At 36.4% G+C, this 22,178-nt stretch overlaps 1 protein-coding gene across 1 annotated transcript in view; it reads right to left on the bottom strand.

Moving 5' to 3' along the window:
• GSL10 (glucan synthase-like 10) overlaps nucleotides 1–22,178 on the bottom strand; it is a 123,321-nt gene that overhangs the window by 65,644 nt on the left and 35,499 nt on the right. Inside the window, exons 19-21 of the mRNA XM_088954511.1 lie at nucleotides 21,505–21,565; nucleotides 21,330–21,411; nucleotides 10,130–10,179 (exon numbers count right to left, since the gene is read on the bottom strand). Of these exons, the coding sequence (XP_088810637.1) occupies nucleotides 10,130–10,179; nucleotides 21,330–21,411; nucleotides 21,505–21,565 (193 nt within the window). The remainder of the gene's footprint in view (nucleotides 1–10,129; nucleotides 10,180–21,329; nucleotides 21,412–21,504; nucleotides 21,566–22,178) is intronic.

Below are 22,178 nucleotides of genomic sequence, written 5' to 3' on the forward strand. Positions count from 1 at the left end.
ATGAGCGCTTAAATTGTTTTTACTACTTCAACCCATGTTCTTTTTGCTCTGTCCCCAGCCCTTTCAACTTGCAACAGATCACTCCTTACAGGTGCTGTAGATGGTCTTCTAGGTTCCTTCAAATGACGGCATTTTTCATCCTTTCCTTTGTGGTTTTTCCACTCATCCATCTCAGCATAAACATTTCTGCCACACTTATTTTTTGGACATGTTCTTTCTAGACTACACAACACTATACTCCATATACCACCGGTGGTAAACTTTTTTGTAGAATTTTACTTTCAACATAAGTAATATTCACTTAGATCATAAGACTCTGAATGCATCCCACTATTTTGCCCATCCCGCTCTACTTCTATGGTGATATGCTCCCTGTTCTCTCCCTCGTTATTAATTATCAAACAATGGAAGAGGTCATATCATGTTATCTCTTGGTCCCCAATCCTAAGTGTACCCTAATTCATTGATTGAAAGGTGCCCTTTCAAGGCTTGCACCTTTCACCTCAGCCTGTTTTTTGCTAATATTATTCATTCCATTCTTCCTAATACAAAACATTTTTTGAAAAAATATGGAACCAAAAATAAATTCTAAAAATAATCTTTTATGTAGGGGTTATGAACAAAAAATGACCCATAGAATTAAAGTAATGCAAATAAGAAACAAATAATGAGCTTGAAGGTTTCACGTTATGGAACCAAAAATAAATTCTAAAAATTATCTTTTTATATTATGTTTAATTTTATTTTAACATTTTCACTGTGCAAATGCTTTATGTGTTATGTTCATGCATTTTATTTATATTTTTTGCAAGTTTTTTTCAAATTGATTGCATTTTATGCTTTTTTGGATTTTTTTTAATTTTACACATTTCTTCAAAAAGGAGCACACTGCACACCTCTCCTTGCACCTTGTGCATTTAACACACTGCCCTGATTTGCTCTCCAATTATTTAACATAACTGCATTGCATATATTCCTTTTTAGTCCTACTTATATTAAAACCTCTTGTATTTAAGGTAACTGTCCATTAACTTAATTTTGCATTTAATCCTTTGTCAGCATCGTCAAATAATATAATGCCATCATGTCTAGTCAATTTATCTAAGATTAGGGCCAATAAAGGCAAAGTGCTGAGCCCTGATGAAGACCCATTGTAACTGTAAAATCTTATGTCTCTTCTGCATGTGTTCTAACATTGGTTGTTGCAACCGTTGATCTTTAGTTATACAGAATAATATAATATTATATTTTTATTATTAATATGTGTACTCTTACTTAAGCATTTGTGATGGAACACATGGATTATGGTTTATAAACAAGAAATAAAGAATAAAGATGGAGGAATTTTCTTTTTTACTTTTCTTCCAATCCATGGTGTGCTAGTATGGAAATGGCGCAATGCCACAAACAAGAGGTCCATCAAATGGCCAAAGGTTGCAATCTTTCTTTGAAAAAACTTAACTGCCAGTCCTAGCCTATCTGGCCTAACTAATTTTGTGTTCACAAACAAACACTGTAAATGAAAATGTTCAGAATCATTCTTTATGTACTAGAGCAGATAAAATTTGGACGGTTTTGGAAAAAAGAAATGTAGAAATATCCAAGACAGGTATGGCACAAAGGAAGCAATAATAGAGAACACCTCCGTCTGAGTTGCACATGGGTTAAGACACTGGATAAATTTGCTGATTTCTTAACAAGTAAAATTATTGGATGTGGGCAAGTGGAAGCCCAAGCTCTTCTGGTAAGAAATAAAGTTTCCTGGATCAGACTCCACCAGCACAAGGTAGGGTCAAGATGAATTTTGATGATTGCAGCTTAGGCAACCTGGGACAGTCTGGAATGAGTGGTATTTTCAGAGGTATTCAAGCTCATATGCCATACTTATATTTAGGGCCAACGGGGAAGGGGACCCTCCACAAAAGCAGAACTTCTGGCAGTTGATCAAGAAATCAAACAAGCTAAAGCTCTAAGTTTCAACAACTTGGTAATTGAAGGTGACTCCAAGGTGGTAGTTGGTGGATAAGAGGAAGCCAGGAGGGAACATGGACATAATAGGAACACTTTGAGAGAGATGCAATTATTGATAAGAGAATTGCTTACTAGCTTCAGTTGGATCAAAAGATCCATTAACGGTCTATCTCTTGCTAGGCATAGAGTCCAATGAAGCCAGCTATTTTGGCTATTAGTCAAGGTAGCTTGAGGTCTAACCTAAGGAGTCAGTTGGTGTCATTTTTCTTTGTATATAATCATATTATGTCTTGCTTGTAAATGACCCATGTAAAATTATGTTTTAAGCAATAAGATTTCTTACCCAACCAAAAAAGAAAATTCAATATCTACATTGAATCATTTAGGGGTAGCTTATAATTTTTAAAACACAGGGGTGTACATGAGCCTTTCCATTATCCAAAGGCATGAGGCACAAACCAGAACACAAGAGGCATAAGCTTCACAAGCATAGATTTTTTAATTAATAAATAATTAAGAAAAATGCATAGATAATAAATAAATATAGTAGATATCTCAACACTAAGAAACATTATGGGAAATTAAAAAATACAGATTTGCAATTTTTAATAATAAAACCATCACATTTAAATATATATACAAGTATCATAAGCTACAATACATCATTTGCAAAGCTGCAAATCAAAATTTCGGAATTAGCAATTCACATAAATTGCATGATATTAACAGAAATATGCCTGTCATCTAATATGGAAATGAATGTAAAGCATTGAAAGCAAACAATGAAGTGGTGCCAACATTTCTATTTACGGTTTTCTATGAGTATTCTAACCAAATGTGGAGGGTCTTTCTCCTCTGTATTATTTAAATATGTAACGGGGTGATAAAACAGTACCCCCATTTTTATTTATAATATTTTATTACAAGAATTGGCTAGGCTACTTTTTGGCACATAAAACTAGGGAATTAACCAGAAACTTAGTTTTCTTTTTTTGCTGTGTTCCATTGACTAGGACACTGTAGCCTAGAATCACCCACATGCACTGACAGCATTATCCTAAGAGACCAAATCCGGATGACTAGGCTAATTAAACCAAACACACCCAGGTCATATGGGGGTAAGTGATACAATCAATTCCAACAAAAAAACCAATGATTCTGAATCAGTTTTAGATAAGTTCTGACATAAATTAAGGGATGCATTTGATGAGAAAGAGATGGCTGGTGATCAGGTTCAGTTACGTGTGCAACTTCAATACTCAACTTAAAGAGTTTACACTGTAGAAAATTTAATAAATTCCCCAACCCAAGCCAGCATAAGTTGCACCCCTAGGTTCAGTTGGATGAAATTCACCAGTTTCTAACGTAACAATAAAGTAGTGATCAGGAAGTTCAGGTTGCTAAGTCTTCAGGTTAATTCTTTTTGCACAATGAAGATCCAACAACAGAAAAACTCGTGAAGATAGGATAGTAGGAAAATAATTGCAAACCCAAATGCCAGAAAAAAAACAGGAAGAATGGGATGTGACATTCTAACCAAGTGGAAACATGTGTAGAAGGAATGTCAAATTCACCCTGTTAATTCTCTTGAATTGGAGGAGCCTAGATGTGAAGAGAGATACTGTAGCAGGAAACATGAGAAAGATAGACAATGAAAAATATGAGAATGGAAAGAGGGAACATAGTTTCTTAGGCTTCTATTAACTGTCATGGATGGATTTGTGGGTAATAAAAAAGTGAAGGTGATACAATTCTGTTCTGTGAGGGGGAGGATGTGAGATGGGCCAAAAACTTGAAGTTGGTGATTCAAGTGTTTGAACAAATGTCAAATATGAAGGTGAACTTCAATGAGAACTGTGTGGTGGGGATCAATATGGAAGAGAGAGCTATATTGGAGAGGGCTGAAGCTTTGGGTTGTGCGGTGTCTCAATGGCCGCTGAACCATTTGGGGATGCCCTTAGGGGATAACCCGAGGAAAGAGAGCTTTTGGAGCCCCGTAATTGATAGATATTCTAAGAAGTTGGCCTCTTGGAAGAAGAATTATTTATCTCTGGGTGGTAGAATTACTTTGATTATGTCTACACTAGATAGTTTGCATGTGTATTACTTAACGGTTTTTAGGATCCCAGTGAAGATAAGTAGGAGTTTGGAGAAGTTGATGAGAGACTTCTTGTCGGAACCAGGGGAGGAGAAGAAGGATCATAGGGTGAATTGGGAACTAGTCTCTAGGAGTAGGGCTGATGGAGGGTTAGGTTTAGGTAACATTTGGAGGAAAAGGGAAGCCTTGTTGGGGAAATGGCTGTGGAGGTTGGGAGGTGAGAGGGATAAAATGTGGACGAGGGTAATTTTAAGTATTCATGGTCAGGTAGATGATGGCTGGGAAATTGGGACTTTGGCAAGGTCTATTGGTGCCTCTCCTTGGAAATCTATATATGCCATTCTTCCTTCCTTTTTTGCAACACATCAGGTATGACCTATGCTCTAGGAATCAGGTAAAGTTTTGGGAGCACATTTGGGTGGGTGAGATACCTTTGAAAGACCAATTCCCTTCCTTGTTTTCACTTTCCCGGTTTAAGGGCAAGGTTGTGTCCAGTTTTCTAGTTCCTTCTCAGTCTAAATCTGGGTTTGATTGGGATCTGGGGCTTAGAAGAGGCTTAAGGGATGTAGAGGTTGAAAATGTTATGAGTCTGGTTCAGATCTTAGACCGGGTGGTGTTGGATCCCTTTGAGAGGGATAAGAGACTGTGGACCCTAACTCCCTCTAGAACCTTCTCTTGTGCCTCTTTCTTCAACTCCCTACTGTCTTCATCCAGTCCATTTGCACAAAACTTTCCAGTTAAGGATGTTTGGGGTGAGTCGATTCCTCCAAGGATTGGAGCCTTTTGTTGGGAAGCCTTCCTCAGAAGATGTGATACTTGTGACGTACTCCAAAGAAAAAGGCCTTTTGGTGCTTGTCACCAAATTGGTGCATTCTTTGCAAGGCTGATGGTGAAAGCTCCTATTGAAGTAGTAACAGTGAGGGTGGTAAAGATTGCCTTAGTGAAGTAGGAACACCAGAATTTTCTCTGAAGTTGAAAGAAGTAAAGAATGCCTTATTGAAGTAGTAATAGTGAGGGTGGTACATTGGCTGAAATCCATGGACCTGTTTGTTGATATTTCTACGGATATGTTGCTAAATAGCTGGCTGGAGGTGGCAAATTCTGCTCCTGCTCGCTCTTTAGTTTGCCTTGTGTGGTCACCACCAGGAAGTGGACTTATAAAGCTAAACTTTGATGGAAGTAGTGAGGGAAATCCAGGTCCATCAGGTGTAGGAGGGGTTTTCAGAGATGACGATGGGAAGGTGCCCGCTTTGTATTCAGGTTCCATTGGGACTGGAGACTCTCTCAAAGCTGAGGTCTATGCAGTACTGGAGGGTATAAGGAAATCTAAGGAACTGAATATACAAAAGTTAGTCATTGAAGGGGACTCAAAGCTGGTCTTAAGTTGGTTACAAGAAGGTAGTAGACTTTGGAAATATGCTAAAAAGGGGAGGGATATTAAGTGGATAACTAGAGGATTGGAAATCAAGTTTCAATGGGTCAAGAGAACAGAAAATGTATTTGCTGATGCTTTGGCAAAGCAGGGGGTGGGAAGGGATCAAATGTTTTGGGCTGCTCTGTAACTTTTTCTTTTTTGTTATCTTCCTGGAGAGAGTTAAGCCTGTTTATCTCTCTTTGGAACGCTTTAACTAAATTCTTTTAATCTAATGAATTCCAGTTATTGATCAAAAAACAAGTGTTTTAGAAGGCTGACATCAAACTTAATAGTGCTCTTGTGGCTTTTGATGGCCGGTGTTCTTTGTTTATCTCTTGTTATTTGGTCGCTGGAATGTTGTGTCTTCTTGTGTAGACAAGAGATTGAGATAGAGCCAAATCAGCCAATCTATATTGAGTTTCTTCCTTACTTTTTGGGTCCTTTGACCCGTAATGTCATCTACACTATTCCTTTTTCTTCTATACATGTTAATACATATAAAAAATGTAATGAGAAGAGCAAAAGGCTACAGGTACTTTGGGCTTGCTTTACACATTAAATTGGAGGACAGGAAGATTAAAAAGACAAAATTTTTAGGGTGCAGAATAGGAAAAATATAGGATGAACATGATGAAGCATCAAATGAAAATTTCATTAAAGAGCAGAAACTACACTGCTTAGAACCAGAGCAGGAGGCCAAAAATTAAAACATCCTTAGAAAATCCAAAAGATGACAACAACTACAAATTACAGCCCGGCCCTGGACAACACCAATCCAAACTATCATTACCTGCCCCCAATTTCACCAGGGAGCCAACTAGCCTATTTGCACTCTTGGGTGCCCAGATGAATGAGATGTTCAAATTGGAACCTGAGGAATGAGCCAATCTCACCAACTGTCTAAATTGCCAAGGTTTAATTCCTGAGATTTCATCCACAAAACTGTTTGACAGTCCACCTTGACCACTATATTTGATAACCCTTGATCAATTATCAGTTTAAGGTCTTGAAATAAAGCCAATGGCTCCACCCTTAGAGAATTTCCAAATCCAGCTGACCCTGAATAGCTAAGAATTGCATTGCCAGCAGAATCTCTAACCACTCCTCCCACGCCTGAGCTCCCAGGGTTTCCAAAACAGCACCCATCAAAGTTTAGTACTAGGGCCAAGCCATACACCTGACTTGATTGCCTAACCAGCTCTCATACATATTCATTGATAATTTATAAAATGGTAGACCAAAAGGAATATATATATATATATATATATATTATAAAGCGATTAGGTCCCATGTTCAGCAGCCCTCTCCTTAAACCTCTCTCCTATCTCCCTTACCCCTTTCCAGCTCTCTCATTCACTCCCTCTCTCTCCTTCCCTTCCCCTACCCAAGCCTCCCAATAGGCCATGTCAGCAAGTCTCTCAACCAAGTTATATACAGGCAAAGGAATCCTTCTCCTTCCCTCTAATTGCCAAAAACATGCCAATTGCAATTTTTATAAAAACCACTCAAGCCATTTGCTTGCCCACTTTCAGTCGTACCTAGCGAAAACCAAGCAGGAGAGCAGAAGAGAAAAAAACACACCTCTGATAACTGGTTTTTCACCAACATTGAACATTAGATCCAAGCTTGGCAACTTTCCCGAGTAACTCCTCATAAGTTGGATGATTTCCCACAATATAGAAACATCACTTCCTTCTACTATATCTCTATATTTCACCACATACGTAAGCTCTCCCATTCACAATCATTAGCCTAAAAAATGTAGACCTTCTTGCTCCTTCCACCATCTCCCTTGAGATTCCAGTATCTTTCCATACCCATAGGTCTTCGTGGATCCAACGGAAATATTTTGAGCATACCTCAGTTGATGATGAGTGCTCATTTCCCTCTCTCTCAAAATTTTCCCCATAAACATCTCTCAAATATGATGAATGCTCATATTCTAGGTGCAAATTTGCAGCAACACAAGGGAAATGGTCATGGCGATGGTTTCTACCCAGAGATCACGCATACCACGCCCATGCTCCAGATCAGGAGAACTGATTTTGACCACTGTGAGTTGTGTGGTTCCTCCCTGAAGAAACAATCATTGTTGGCTCCGCAACAAGAACCTCCCACCTCTAATTCCGATCCTCAGCCAAGAAACAAGAAGATCATGAATCCTCCACCAACTTTGGTTGGTTTACTGTTAGAAACCGGCACTTGGAAGACCTACCGGCATCCATATGGTGTTCTACATGTTCAATGCTGACCTATTAGTGCACTAAAGTAGGAGAGAATGGCTACAAGATTCACTACTTTGAATAAACACCGTCTGAGTCGACCACTTGCATAGATGGTTCCTAGGCTGAACAGTCTGACCGTCCGGGTCAACGACAGTTCAAAAAAACTGGTTTAAATATTTAAATAACTAAATATTTTAAATAATAAAATATTTAACATAACTAAATTTTAAATATTCAAAATAAAAAAATAAGTTATAAATTTAAAAAAAATCTTAAACAGAGAAAATTAATTATAATAGACTTCATAATATTGTAACTAATAATATTTTATATTTTACAAAATTAATAACAAAATTATGTAATAAGAGTATAAATTATAATTTTACAAATTATATAATTTAAAAAAAATTAATATTTTAAAATTTAAATAATGAAACTATTTAATTAACTAAATAATAATTTAAATAACTAAATTCTAAATATTTTAAACATTGAAAAATATAATAACTAAATCATATTTTATATATTATTGAAATAAAAGAAAATAGATTAAATAATGAAATTAAGTAATAACTTTGAAAAAGTTTATTAGAAACACAAAAATAATTATAATATATTTAATAATATTTGATAATAAGAATATCACATATAAATAATTTAAAATAATAAAAAACCTAGACGTATTGAAGCTTCCAAATAACAAAAATATGTAATAACTTTCAAAAAATATTTTTTAATATATATTAGAAAATAGAATAATAATTACAATTATTATATTACTAATAATAAAAAATTATTTCACTTATATCAATTAATAACTCTAGAAAACAATTTTCATAAAAATAATATTTATCAATACTAGTTTTAAAATCTATATCTATTATATATTTACATATACTGAAATTAATATTTATCGTATCTCAGTAATTATCTATTATATTTTTGTGATAAATATATTTTCAATAATTATGTACAATCTATTTTCGTTTTGTTATTTAATAATAAATTTTCAAAAATTATTGGAGATTAAATTATGTTATTGAAATTTATTTTCATTAATTATATATTTCATTATAATTTATTGGTTAAAATTTATTAGAGATTAAACAATTATTAGAGATTACACTATTTATTGATTAATTTAATATATTTTCAGTATTTATTGTATTTTTATAATTATTGGATTTTTTGTGTTTTTATTAGTTATTTATTTTATTTTCAGTAATTATATATTTTCGCTATAAAATTTCAATAATTACTGGCAACTAAACTATTGTTATTTATTAGAGATTAGACTATTACTTGAGCTGAAATTAATTGTTTTTTTCTTATTATAAAAATTTATTAAAAGTAGTATTTTTTTATATTGAATCATACTCCTGAAACCCCATAGGGGTCAAAATTCTTTATTATTTTTTTGGGCACAACACAGCAGGTCAACAATATATAACTCTTCAAAGTCATTGGAAGCCATTGGAGGCACTTGAATCCACATCTCAGCAGGGAAACCCCAACTAATGTACTAACTAAGCCACCACTCAATTAGCATAGTAGTATATTATAAAGCATAAAAACAACCATCCACCTCCTAGTATAAAAAAACTTGTTTACACTTATACTTTTTTTATAAAGTATAAAAAAATTTGTTTACTCTTATATGTTTTACTTTTGCTTAACAAAAGCCTGTGCGTCACACGGTTCCCACTAATATGTATGTATGTATGTATATGTATGTATATATATATAGGAGTAGGGGTTGGGGAGAGGAAAGTAGCAGGCAAATATCACACCTAATCAAACCAGAAACTAATACAAGAGCCACCATAATCATCCATCCAAAAAAAGTAACAAATAAGAAACAAGTAACCCAATAAATAACAATCATCCACCTCCTAGAATAAAACGTTCCCAGCAAAAAATCACCCAAATACCCCCATCAGGCCAGAAGAGCACAAACAGCAGTTCTGGTAATCATGATCTGTATACTTGTGACTTCTGTTAGCTCTTAGCTTATTTTTCTGTTCCTTCAATTCATTATTATCTTAAACCAAAACAGGAAGAAATCAGGGTTCCAAGAAGCTGAAGCATCTTTCGACTCTTCCAATGGTACTCTGTTGGATGAGAAGGAGAAGCAACTTCCTATGCACAGTTAATTTGTGTTTTTTGGCATATTTTTATATTCCTTCAATTCATTATGTTATTGCACCAAAACAGGAAGAAACCGCTTTCATATTGATCAGTTGAGATGAAACTAACAATGAAACTTCTCACCCAACAGAAAAGACATGTTGCAAACAAGCAGAAGGTTCCCTAGAAGATTAGCCATGACATATAAAACAAATCTCCATTCAGCTTGTAAATTTCCAAGAAGATTAACCACCTCATAAACAAGCATTAAACAATGGTAAATGTGACACTTACAGCAAACACTGGTGCCCACAGAGTAGCAACTGTCAAAGCATTATGATTATCTGCAGCCACAAGCAGCAGCTTAATCAACAAAAAGGAACAACATCAAGGCAAATAAAATATTGAAAACCTACAAATATGCACTTTTAAAGGTGCTTTTACGTTAAAATCACAAATTCATTCACATGAATCCCAGAATTTCCACCATTTTTTCCAACAAGGAAATAAATAGAAAAATATGCATCAGATATATGCAATGTGAGTAGGATTCCATGTTTCTTCATAGCTAAGGGCATTGTTGAAACAATGAATGCAGACACCACATGGACTCCTGAGGGAAAACTTCCATATACATTCTGTTTTTATAGACTGTTCCTAAATAAAAATAATAAAATTTCTGATGTACACAACTTTTCTCCAAGTGCATGATGTTAGAACTCACAAGATATAGACAAACTAAAACCATGGTTTAATATTGCTGGAATAAACATATTTCCCACCTTCCCAGTGCTTTAATATTTTTATATTTTTGTTAATCATATAATTTAACGTTTTTGAGTTACATGTACATTGATATTATCCAAAGAATGCTTTAATATGACTCTTTTTCTCCTAAAACCATTCTTCATTTGAGTTTACCATTATAGATGACTCATCCCTTCTTATTTTTTCCCTTATGAAATGTTTTTACTCATTCATAATTTAATGAAATATAGTTGATGTTTTAATATTTTCAACGAACATAACAGCATAAAATCCATATTCATCACTATATCCTTTTATAACTTTACAAAAATTAACAGATTTACTAAAAAAATAATATTAACAATATTATAAAAGTTTTCCAAATTAGTATTTACAAGACTAAAAATTTTACAAATATTATAAAAATTTCCAATATTTCCGGCATATTCCTTTAAGTGGTCAACATTTCAACCAAAACTGACATTTAAAAGCTTAACTGAGAGACATTACTTTGTGCCTTGATTTTTATCATTTCAATTTTCTCCCACAAGAATGGTTTCCACTCTTAAAGGATATTTCCTTCATTTGCAATCATTTGAATGAACATTAAAAAGGGCAAACCCCATAGAAACTATCTTGGAAAACTCCCAGAATTAGAATTTTAAGAGAAGGGACAATAATTTGAATGAACATTTCTGATCTCATAAGAAAGTTGAGATATATGTTCCAAGTTATCTTATATTGTGCCTACCTTGCAATCAACTGAACTTAGCATTCTCAATCGGCTTTAATGATACATTCATGGAAAAGGGAAAGAAAACATTGATTTAGAAATCAAGTTTCTGCAGATTATGAAACCAGTAGCAATTACATAGTTTTTTGTCTTTTTGGGAGTTCAAATTTGAATCTGTTAAGCCTTTTAAAAGTGATTTCCTAGTTTCTTGGTGTCAAAAGCACAGGTCTAATCAACTAAAGGGATCAAGCTACTTTAAAGAGTCTCATTACTCATTAGAGTGTAAATTTTAAAGAATTTGAGCACGTAGGTAAACCACTTTTCTTGCAACCCAAGTTTTAAGGAGTCAAAACATGTCCTTTTGACATAATTTTTGTTGTAAATATAGGTGCTGTTCGGTACTGTTTTCATCTCGTGGATGGACCATTTTGATCCATGCCACGGGATGAAAGTAGCGTTCAGTTCGCTGTGGATGGGACCATGGTTTAAAGTATCGATACGATACGCCCTGTATCAGGCATATCGTATCGTATCTTTTGAAAACGATACAATCCGAAATGCCTATTTCCAGGTGTTTCGGAACCCCAACTTTTTTTAATTAAAAAAAAAAACATGTTTTTAGCTTCCCAAAAAACCAAACTTTGAAAAAAAAATAGAGTTTCGAGCATTTCTAAGTACCGATACGGTACTACCGAAACGCGTATCATATCGATAATTTGAACCTTGGACGGGACCGGTCCACACTATCTCGTGGACCAGCCCTGTCCACACTCTAATTTCTCAGAAACAGCTCTTTCTCGTGGATGGAGTCGATCCACGGATTGCCTTTGCTAATATGTTTCACGCATAGTATCTATAACCCTACATCTTGTTGAAGGTCTCCTTCGCCGAACCTCTATTGTGCTCCACCGATGCCGTCCAAGCTCTTCACCGAAGGTAAGACCCTTGTTGCATCTTTTTTTTATCTTGAACAACATACTCTTTTTTTGCTCTTCACTGAAGCCGCCCAACCTCGGTTGTGCTCCACCGAACCTCTGCACTGCTTTCCTGGTTTTGAACTTCCTGATAGGGGTTTTGTTCTTATTGTGCTCCACTGAACCTCTGTGATGCTTTCCACTTTTTTTGTTCTTATTGTGCTATAACACGGAATGTTGGAATGGGTCCTCAAAATGTGTTTTCTTTTTTGATTTTTGAAAACGGTAAGGTACTCTATTGTTTAAAGCCCAAGATATAGGACAACCTAATAGAAAGTTCTGCTTGTTTCATTTTAAACTAAAATAGATAAAGTAGACTGAAATTTAAGGGACTTGAATGAATGGCAGTCAAACTAGTTGGTTAAAGCTTCAATAGGTTCAAGAAGGAGCTTTAGACCAGTGCTAGTAGGATGGTTATTGATCCACAAGAAAGGATTGTTTATGGAGCACAAAGTACTAGGAAATGACGAGGAAAGACTCAAGAAATTAACAAAAAAAAATCAGAGTTGAACTTAGTTTTCAAGGTTGGGAATTTAAGGATCAAATTGAAGATTAAAGATGTTTTGGTTTTTATCCTCTGTTTTTTTTTTCCTGAGTAAAAGGTAAAGCATAAGCTTTGCTGATTTCTCCTCCAACATTGCAGCTTGCACTTACATACTTTGCACTCTTCTTCTTATCTCTCTTACAATGGTGGTCCTTTTTTTTTATTTAAGTACTAGTTGTAAGTGTGGTGGTTTATATGGCACCATTGTAGGAAACCAATTGAACAATATTTTGATATTATGCTTGCATTACAACTAGTTCGGGAATAAGTGGATTATTAGTTTGCATAAATTGTTAGATGTCGTGCTTATCTTGCAAAAAAATTCTCACATCAATTGTTTAAATATTATTTTTAATACTTTTGTCAATAAAATATTAATTACCTTACTTAATTTTTTAATTTTTATATTTTTTTAATGCTTTTATCAATGAAATAATATTTTTTAATATTTAATATATATTTTATATTTTTTTAATGTTTTATAAAAAAATGATCTTTTTTGGTTAATATTAATTCATTGATGTATTTTTTTAAATACCTATCATACAAAATGCAAAAATTACATATTTATGATTAACTGTGTATATCATCCATTCCATGTACATGAGATACATGGAATCAAAAAAGTGTGGCCACAGAACGCCACTATGGGTGTGGACTGGTCCTGTCCACACAGTTTGTCCACAGTTCAGAACAGTTGTGGACTGTGGTGTGGTGTGGATTGGTCCCTGCCACAGGGTGTGGTGTGGACCAGTCCACACCCACCAATTTCATATCCACACTACAGAACACTGCCATAGTTTCCCAGCTTGTCTACCAAGATGAAGATCTTATGAATCCAATGTGTTATTGGCCAAGTAATGGTTACTTCACCAATCAAATGACAGTCTGTCACAAGATTTTACTCACCAGAGTTGTCTTCGGTATGACAAGTTTAGTAGGATTAGTGGTAGTGGATATTTGAAGTTTAAGTCCAAGTCCATATATCGGTGTCCTTACAGATTTTTTGGTATAAGGCAAAATTTTATAAGAATAAAACTATAAAAGAACTAGTACAAGATAGGCCAAGAGGTTCCGCCAAAATCACAATCAGACCATGTAACAGATAAAACCATCCCAGCTAACCACTTCCTGAAATAAACTCTAGTGTAGATCAGAACTCCAATATAGAACTATCCACCTCACCAAATTATTTAACAGCTTTGGTCCAACCAAGTAAGAAAAAACAAATATCTTCCACCATTTTATAATGCTTTTAAACCATTCCTTAAAAAAAATGCTTGTATTCCCTCCCTCCAAATACCCAAACAAACAGAAAATGCAATCATATTCCACAAAACCTTGTGATTTCCATAAGCCATAATACATTTTCAAGTCGTTTCAATTCACTTTTGATATTGGAATTCAATATTTTTGCTCTATAAATGGTAGGGTGCAAGTCGGGTTCTGACTTCTATTTGAAGAATTTCAACTACATCAGGCTTGGTTTTGGGCTCAGAGACTTTTTTATCAGCAAAAAAAAAAATCATTAATATTAACAGAATTATACAATATTAATACAAGAGTGAGAACATAGCAGTACAATCTCTTCCCATAATGGTGTTTACGAGTTCGCCTAAATAAATTATTTCTATTTACCCCCTATTGGGCTAATCTATCAGCCTAGAAGTTATCCAACCTTGGAACCCAGCAGACAATCACTTGCATGTTCCTTGTCAACCATCTGACTTCTTCAACTCATTTCCAAAAATCCATAAATCTTTTTCCCCATTCTTTGACCTTAGAAACACCTTCTATCATTAAATTCTCCACCACTAGATCATTTGCAAGTTGCGCACCCTGTAAAACTGCCAACTCAGCCCTAGTAGAGTCTCCTTCCCCAATTTGGGCCAAAAACATTGCCTTCACAATCCCTCCCTCAGCCCTTATGACCCCTCCCACTCCAAAAGGACCAAGATTCCCCAAACTGTTTGGGCTCAGAACCATTGAAACTTTAACCAACTCTCAACCCAAGCTGACTCAAGTTGCACCATTAATAAATAGATTCAATGTACTTAGAAAATCCGGGATTAAATATGGGATAAAATTGTATATTTTCAAGGTGCCAAGTTTCGTACACCTTCCCTATTATACTCTCTTCTCTATAATTTCATCTCTTTCTTTGTGAAATCATTCTACTTAAACCCATTCATTTGTTCCCTCTTACCTATCTTGATATGAAATATTTTTTATCAATATCTGAAACACTCTTCTTTCTTCCACCTTTTCAGATCCAAGGTTCAAAGTATTGACATGATACGCCCCATATCGGGCATATCATAATATCACATTGGTAGGGTGCCAAATACACCTTATTTTTGAAATAAAAGAATAATAAGTGTGTAGTACAAAGTACTATTACTCCCCTTCTGTGTACCGGGGTGTATCATTACAAAGTGTATCATATCGTATTGGTAGGGTGCTGATACACCTTATTTTGGGGAAAAAAAAGATTAAAAGAATAAGAAGTGTGCAGTACATGGTAATGATACTCCCCTTCTGCTGTATCGGGGTGTACCGATACTTTGAACCTTGTTCAAATCTGAACACTCTTTTCCTACCACTGCTGATACATGGGACACGCCTTATCCTCCTCTAGTAAATTACTACATGGTTCATCCATGATGTGCATACACATTTGCGCTATGTAAAGAGACTGGGCCGAATGGGTCCTAGTATCTTCTCTTGTAATATCTTTTCTTTTCTTGTTGGCTAATGGGCCTCTTATTTCTTTTTGTTTAATCTCTTTATGTTACTGCCAAGCTGGCTGCCCACTTAAGGGCATACTTGTCATTACTCTAACATTAATTCTTAATAAAAAAGGATTAGAGGAGAAAGGGAAGATAATTTGAACATTTCTTCTTCTTCCTTCTCTTTTCGCCATCTTCTTCTCTTGTACTGCTGCTCTTACTTCTCTTCTTCCTTTTTCTCCCTCTAATTTTCAAATTTACACCTAATATTTGAGGACTGATTTACATCTTGGTATCAAAGCAGGTCTATTTCTTCCTTTTTTTTTCTTCTTCCTCTTTTCCCATACACCCTTAGATTAAGAGAGTGTATGGAGAGATAGGTTCTCTATAGTTCAGAGGATCTCTGGCCTAGTTGGTAGAGGGTTTGGAGAGTTTAAATCTGGTTGGATATTGCCAAGAAGTGGTGTTGTTCTGTTGCTGCCCAAAACCCTAGCCGATTAGAGATTTTCGAAGGTACAGGTAAAGGTGAAGCTTTGGGTGTGGTGCTCTGTGCTTGGGAGGTGTCTTTTGACTCCTAAAGGAGGGCGGTTCAAATTTGGAAGAGATTGGGAAGCTCTAGTAGGAGCGGCTGCATCTTCTCTCTTCCTCCCCAACAGTTGGATGGAGTAAAACCCTAGTTTTCAAGCATCTGGGTTCTGGTTTGACTTCAAGTAAGTTTATATAGACAAAATTTCTGGTTCTTTGATTTTCGTTTGATTAATGGAGCCATACGGAAGTGAGTTCAAGCAAATGTCGGTTTCCGGCCTTGGCTCGGTAGATTCCGTTTTGACTGATGTGACCACAATCAAGCTAGATGGGACAAATTATCTTGCTTGGGCACAGTCTATAAGAATTTATGTCTGTAGTAGAGGAAAACTCAGGTATCTCACCGGTAGTAAAGTGAAACCCGAAGAGACAGACCCTAAATTGGAGAGATGGATGGAAGAGAACTATATTGTCATAGAATGTTTGGTCAATTCTATGCAACCTCATATAAGTTAGCATTATCTCTGGATGTCTTCGGCTAAGGAGATATGGGACAGTGTTACTAAGACCTATTCACAAAAGTTGAATGTAGCAAGAGTCTATAAGTTGAAAAGTGATGTGAAGAACCTAAGACAGGGGGAGAAGAGTGTAGCAATCTACTACTCTATACTGAAATCCCTATGGCAAGAAATTGATGTTATGGAGACAGTTGTATGGGAGAGTAAGAATGATGCTGAAATGTATAGCAAGTTGGTGGAGAGAAATAGGGCGTTTGAATTTCTCGCTAGACTCAACCCTGAGTTTGACATCATTAGGCAAAATATCATGGCCAGAGATGAGGTTACTCTTTCCCAGGCATACACTATGATAAGCAATGAGGAGAGTAGGCCGCAGGTTCAGTTGCAGAGTCCACCTACAAAACACTTTGCACATGCTAAAAAAAAAAGCCAAAGGGTCCTATTGAGAAAAAGGAGCAGATATGTAAATATTGCAAGAAACCGAAGCATACAAAGGACACTTGCTAGAAGCTTCATCCTGAGCTTCTTCCTAATAGGTTTAAGAATAACAACAGCTCTAAGAAGGGCAGTCAAGTAGGAAATAAGGAAAGTGAAGAAAAATCAACCATTGAGCAATTGGCAGCAATGAAGGTGGATTTTGAAAAGTATGGGAGGCTACTAAATGACTTGGAAGCTATTGTTTCTTCATCTCACTCTTCCAACAATAACACATCATCTTCATCTACATTTGCTCACTTAGGTATTCGTGCTTCTGCAAATCATGCTTCAGCTTCAGGTAATCATAAAATCCCTTGGATTATTGATTCTGGTGCATCTGATCATATGACCAGCCTATCTAATATCTTCTGCTCATACCACCTTCTCTCTTGCAAAGAGAAAATATCCCTTGTTGATGGGTCTCTTGCTCCCATCTCTGGTAAAGGGGTTATAAAGACCTCTGACACCCTTTATTTATCCTTTGTCCTTCATGTCCCTAAACTTAACACAAACCTTTTATCTGTTAGCAGCTTAACTAAATCCATGAATTGTAGCATAACATTTTTTCCCACTCATTGCGTTTTTCAGGACCTGCAATCTCAGAGGATGATTGGGAGTGGCCATGAGGTTGCCTTAAAGTCAGTTTTGTCAGTTTTGGACACACCGGATAGAGCTTTTGGACCACCTCATGGAGTTGCCTTAAAGTCAGTTTTGTCAGAGTTTGTTAACAAAGTCTTGTTATGTCACTTTCGGTTTGGTCATTTGTCATTTTCTGCTTTGAGTCATTTGTTTCCATATATGTTTAAGGGAGTGTCTTTATCGAGTCTTCATTGTGAGTCATGTGAACTGGCAAAGCATTGTAGACATTCTTATTCAGTAAGCAATAAAAGATCTCTTTCTCCTTTTCATATTGTTCACTCTGACGTGTGGGGGCTATATCATTTGCCAACTATGGGGGGTTACAGGTACTTTATCCTTTTTACTGATGACTACTCTCGTTACACTTGGATTTATCTCATGAAATCCAGGGATGAAGTACCAGCTATTGTGCAAAATTTTCATGAACTCATCATCACCCAATTTAACACTCGGATCAAAATATTTCGTTTTGATAATGCTAAGGAGTATTTTGAGAAAACCCTCTCCGCCTATCTTGAAACTTTTGGGGTTATTCATCAAAGTTCTTGTTCCTACACTCCACATCAGAACGGGGTGGTGGAAAGGAAGAACAGACATGTGGTTGAAGTTGCCAGATCCCTCCTGTTTCATCCCATGTTCCCATAAAATTTAGGGGAGATGTTGTTTTTACTACTACTTTACCGTATGCCCTCCTGGGTCCTTAACTTCAAAACTCCCTTTAGCCTTCTCTTCCCGGATGAGGATATTTTTTCTCTTCCTCTCCGTGTTTTTAGGTGCACTTGCTATGTGCATGTTCACAGTCATCAAAGGAACAAGTTTGAACCTAAGGCTCGTAAATGTGTTTTTCTGGGATATGCTTCCACACAGAAGGGATATCACATTTGCTGAGTTGACTCCTTTCCTTAGCATTTCTCCTGAGGAGGAGAAATCTGAAAAGCCCTTTGCTATGTCTCCAGTTGTTCCTCTTCCCACTCCTCTTGAGTCCTATCATGAGGTGTCTACTTCTCCCACTGGACCTACCTCCGATATTCCTATTCCTCCTCCTCCTCCACCTCAATCTCCTATAATTCCTCCTCATCCTGTTCTCCAAAGGTGGTACCAAAGGCACAAATTCAGACATGGGCAGGTTGTTTCCACTCCTACAGAAGAGCCTCTTGCTCCTCCCATCATTACTAAGGTAACCGGTCAGCCTTCTTCTGACCCATCTACATCTTTCCCAGACCTTGACCTTCCTATTTCTCTCCGCAAGGGTAACCGGAAGTGTACAGCCCATTGTATCTCCAAACACCTGTCTTACAACCTTCACTCTCCTTCCTACTACTCTTTTCTTGCTTCTGTTTCTTCCCATGTGATACCCAAGTCCGTATCGGAAGCCTTATCTAAACCTGAATGGAGGAACGCTATGATGGCTGAATTGGATGCTTTGCATAAGAACCATACCTGGGATATTGTTGGCTTGCCTGAAGGGAAGGAACTAGTGGGTTGTAAATGGGTGATTACCATTAAATATCACTTTGATGGATCTATTGAGAGGTTTAAGGCTAGGCTGGTTGCTAAGGGCTACACTCAGATGTATGGTATTGACTATCTTGAGACATTTGCTCCTATAGCTAAGATGACCTCAATCAGGGTTTTGTTATCTCTAGCCGCTACTTTTGATTGGCCCCTACACCAGTTTGATGTTAAAAATGCCTTCTTGAATGGAGACCTACATGAAGAGGTCTATATGTCTTTGCCTCTAGGGGTGTATGGGAAGGAAATGCAAGGCAAGGTGTATAAACTGCAGAAATCTATTTATGGTCTCAAACAGTCTCCTCGGGCTTGGTTTGAGAGGTTCAGGGCTGCTCATCTCCTTTGGTTACACACAAACTCAATCTGATCATACCCTGTTCTTGAAGAGAAATGTCTCTCTGGTGACCTATTGATAGTTTATGTTGATGATATTGTGGTCACGGGTAATGACACTCAAGAGGTCAGTAAACTAAAAAGATTTCTCAACTCTGAATTTGAGATCAAGGATTTGGAGATCTTCGGTATTTTTTGGGCATTGAAGTTGCTAGATCTAAGAATAGTATCTTCATTTCTCAACGTAAATATGTCCTTGACCTCCTTGCTGAGACTAGTAAACTTGGAGCTAAAACGATCTCCACTACTATTGATCCCAATCATAAGCTTTCTGCTACAGATGGTGAGCTTTTATCTGATAAGGGGGTGTTTTAGAGACTGCTTGGGAAGTTATATGTTTGCATTACTTGGCCAGATATTTCCTATGCAGTAAGTGTTATTAGTCAATTTATGCATTCTCCCAAAGATACTCATTTAGCTGCTGCAGAAAGGGTTCTATGTTACTTGAAAGGTACTCCAGGGAAAGGTATTCTATTTGCCAAACATGGACACATGAAGCTAGAAGCTTTTACTAATGCTGATTGGGCAAGATGTATTGATGATAGGAGATCCACCTCAGGTTACTGTGCTCTAGTTATTGGGAACATTGTGTCATGGAGGAGTAAGAAACGGTCTGTAGTTGCTAGATCCTCAGCTGAAGCAGAATACAGGGCAATGGCACATGGTGTGTCAGAATTACTGTAGCTACGATCCCTTTTAGAAGAATAGGGGGTTGACTACGAGAAGCCAATGATGCTCTACTGTGACAACCAAGCAACTATCAACATTGCACATAATCCTGTTCAACATGACAGAACTAAGCACATTGAGGTTGATAGACATTGTATAAGGGAAAAAGTTTCCTCGGGAGAAGTTTGTTTGCCATTCATCACATCAGACGAACAATTGATTGATATCTTGACCAAGGGAGTTCCAAGAGAGAAAATGACACACTATATAAGCAAGTTGGGCATGATTGACATCTATGCTCAGCTTGATGGTGGGGAGTGTAAAGAGACTGGGCCGAATGGGTCCTAGTATCTTCTCTTGAAATATCTTTTCTTTTCTTGTTGGCTAATGGGCCTCTTATTTCCTTTTGTTTAATCTCTTTATGTTACTGCCTAGCTGGCCACCCACTTAAGGGCATACTTGTCATTACTCTAACATTAATTCTTAATAAAAAAGGATTAGAGGAGAAAGGGAAGATAATTTGAACATTTCTTCTTCTTCCTTCTCTTTTCGCCATCTTCTTCTCTTGTACTGCTGCTCTTACTTCTCTTCTTCCCTTTTTTCCCTCTAATCTTCAAATTTACACCTAATATTTGAGGACTGATTTACATCTCGCTAAATTGTATAAACCTACTTTAATTGGAAAGACTCATCTCGTCATAAGTTATTAGCACACAGCTGACCATACCACTACTATTATCCTGATTAATTAAATATATCCACCCAGTACACTATTTTCCTCAAAATTTCAAATATCATCTCCCTATAAGATGAACAAGTGAACAAAGACAAAAACAGTTACAAATAGATACACCTGGCATACTATATATGTATAAGCAATATGTTCAGACTCAGACAGGACAGCACCCAGAAAGCTCACTAGGTAACTGTTTTACTGGTTAAACAGAAATCTCATCAGGTCACAGGTTCAACTATCCGGTCTGGTCTGAGACTGACAACACTTTTTAAATATAATGAGATGTTTGAGTGCTTACGTTTAGACACGAAATCATGCCATGAATATTGTAAATTATCATAAGTTACAATGACCTTCGTTGGTTCCACCAGTGGCTTGATCTGTAAAAATCAATTCAACAGTGTTAAAAAAGCAATGTAACAAAAGAAATGGCAAGAAAACCATTACCAAGAAATAAAATAAATGTTACTTTCCAGAAGAAAGTAGGCAAATGAAAATTTGCAGCCCAAAACAACAAGCCAGAAAAGCATATACCTGCACCACATAAAAGAGCAAATGCAAAAGAACAATAAGGAATGTATGTGAAAACATATTTGTTGAAAGAAAATCTGAATTTAAAGGAAACACTTTCCTTTGGGACTGCAGAGGTCCGATCACTAAAGGCAAGGTAATAAGCATGCAAGATAAACTTTGGCTAGTTTCTAAGATCCAGTAACCACTAAACCAAGAGCTTATATTCTCAATAAAGAGCATAGAGAAAACTGTAAGGTATGGACTGCTTACATAACCTATTTTGAATGGATTGCTTACTTAAATAGAATCCTTACAGGAGGCAACCTCGTGAGTAGGGGATTGCTCCTAGATTCAACTGACTGTGTTTTATGTGAAGGGTACTCAGAATCAGTAAACCACCTTCGTTACATTGCAAATTCTCCTATAAAGTCTGGGTTAAAATATGGAATCTGATTGGAGTGAAGAGCTGTTGACCAGCTCCAGTGGTGGAGTTTATAAAGGGCTGAGGGTAGATAGTTTGAGTAAAAAAGGAAAGTCGGTTTGGAATGTACTTCTGGCTATGGCTTTTTTGGTGCATTTGGCAGAAAAGAAATGCAAGAATATTTAAGGACAAGAGCAGCTCAATTGATTGTGT

This window comes from Nelumbo lutea, chromosome 7, assembly GCF_056320005.1.
Source record: "Nelumbo lutea isolate HS-2025 chromosome 7, American lotus-T2T, whole genome shotgun sequence".
NCBI classification, from domain to species: domain Eukaryota; kingdom Viridiplantae; phylum Streptophyta; class Magnoliopsida; order Proteales; family Nelumbonaceae; genus Nelumbo; species Nelumbo lutea.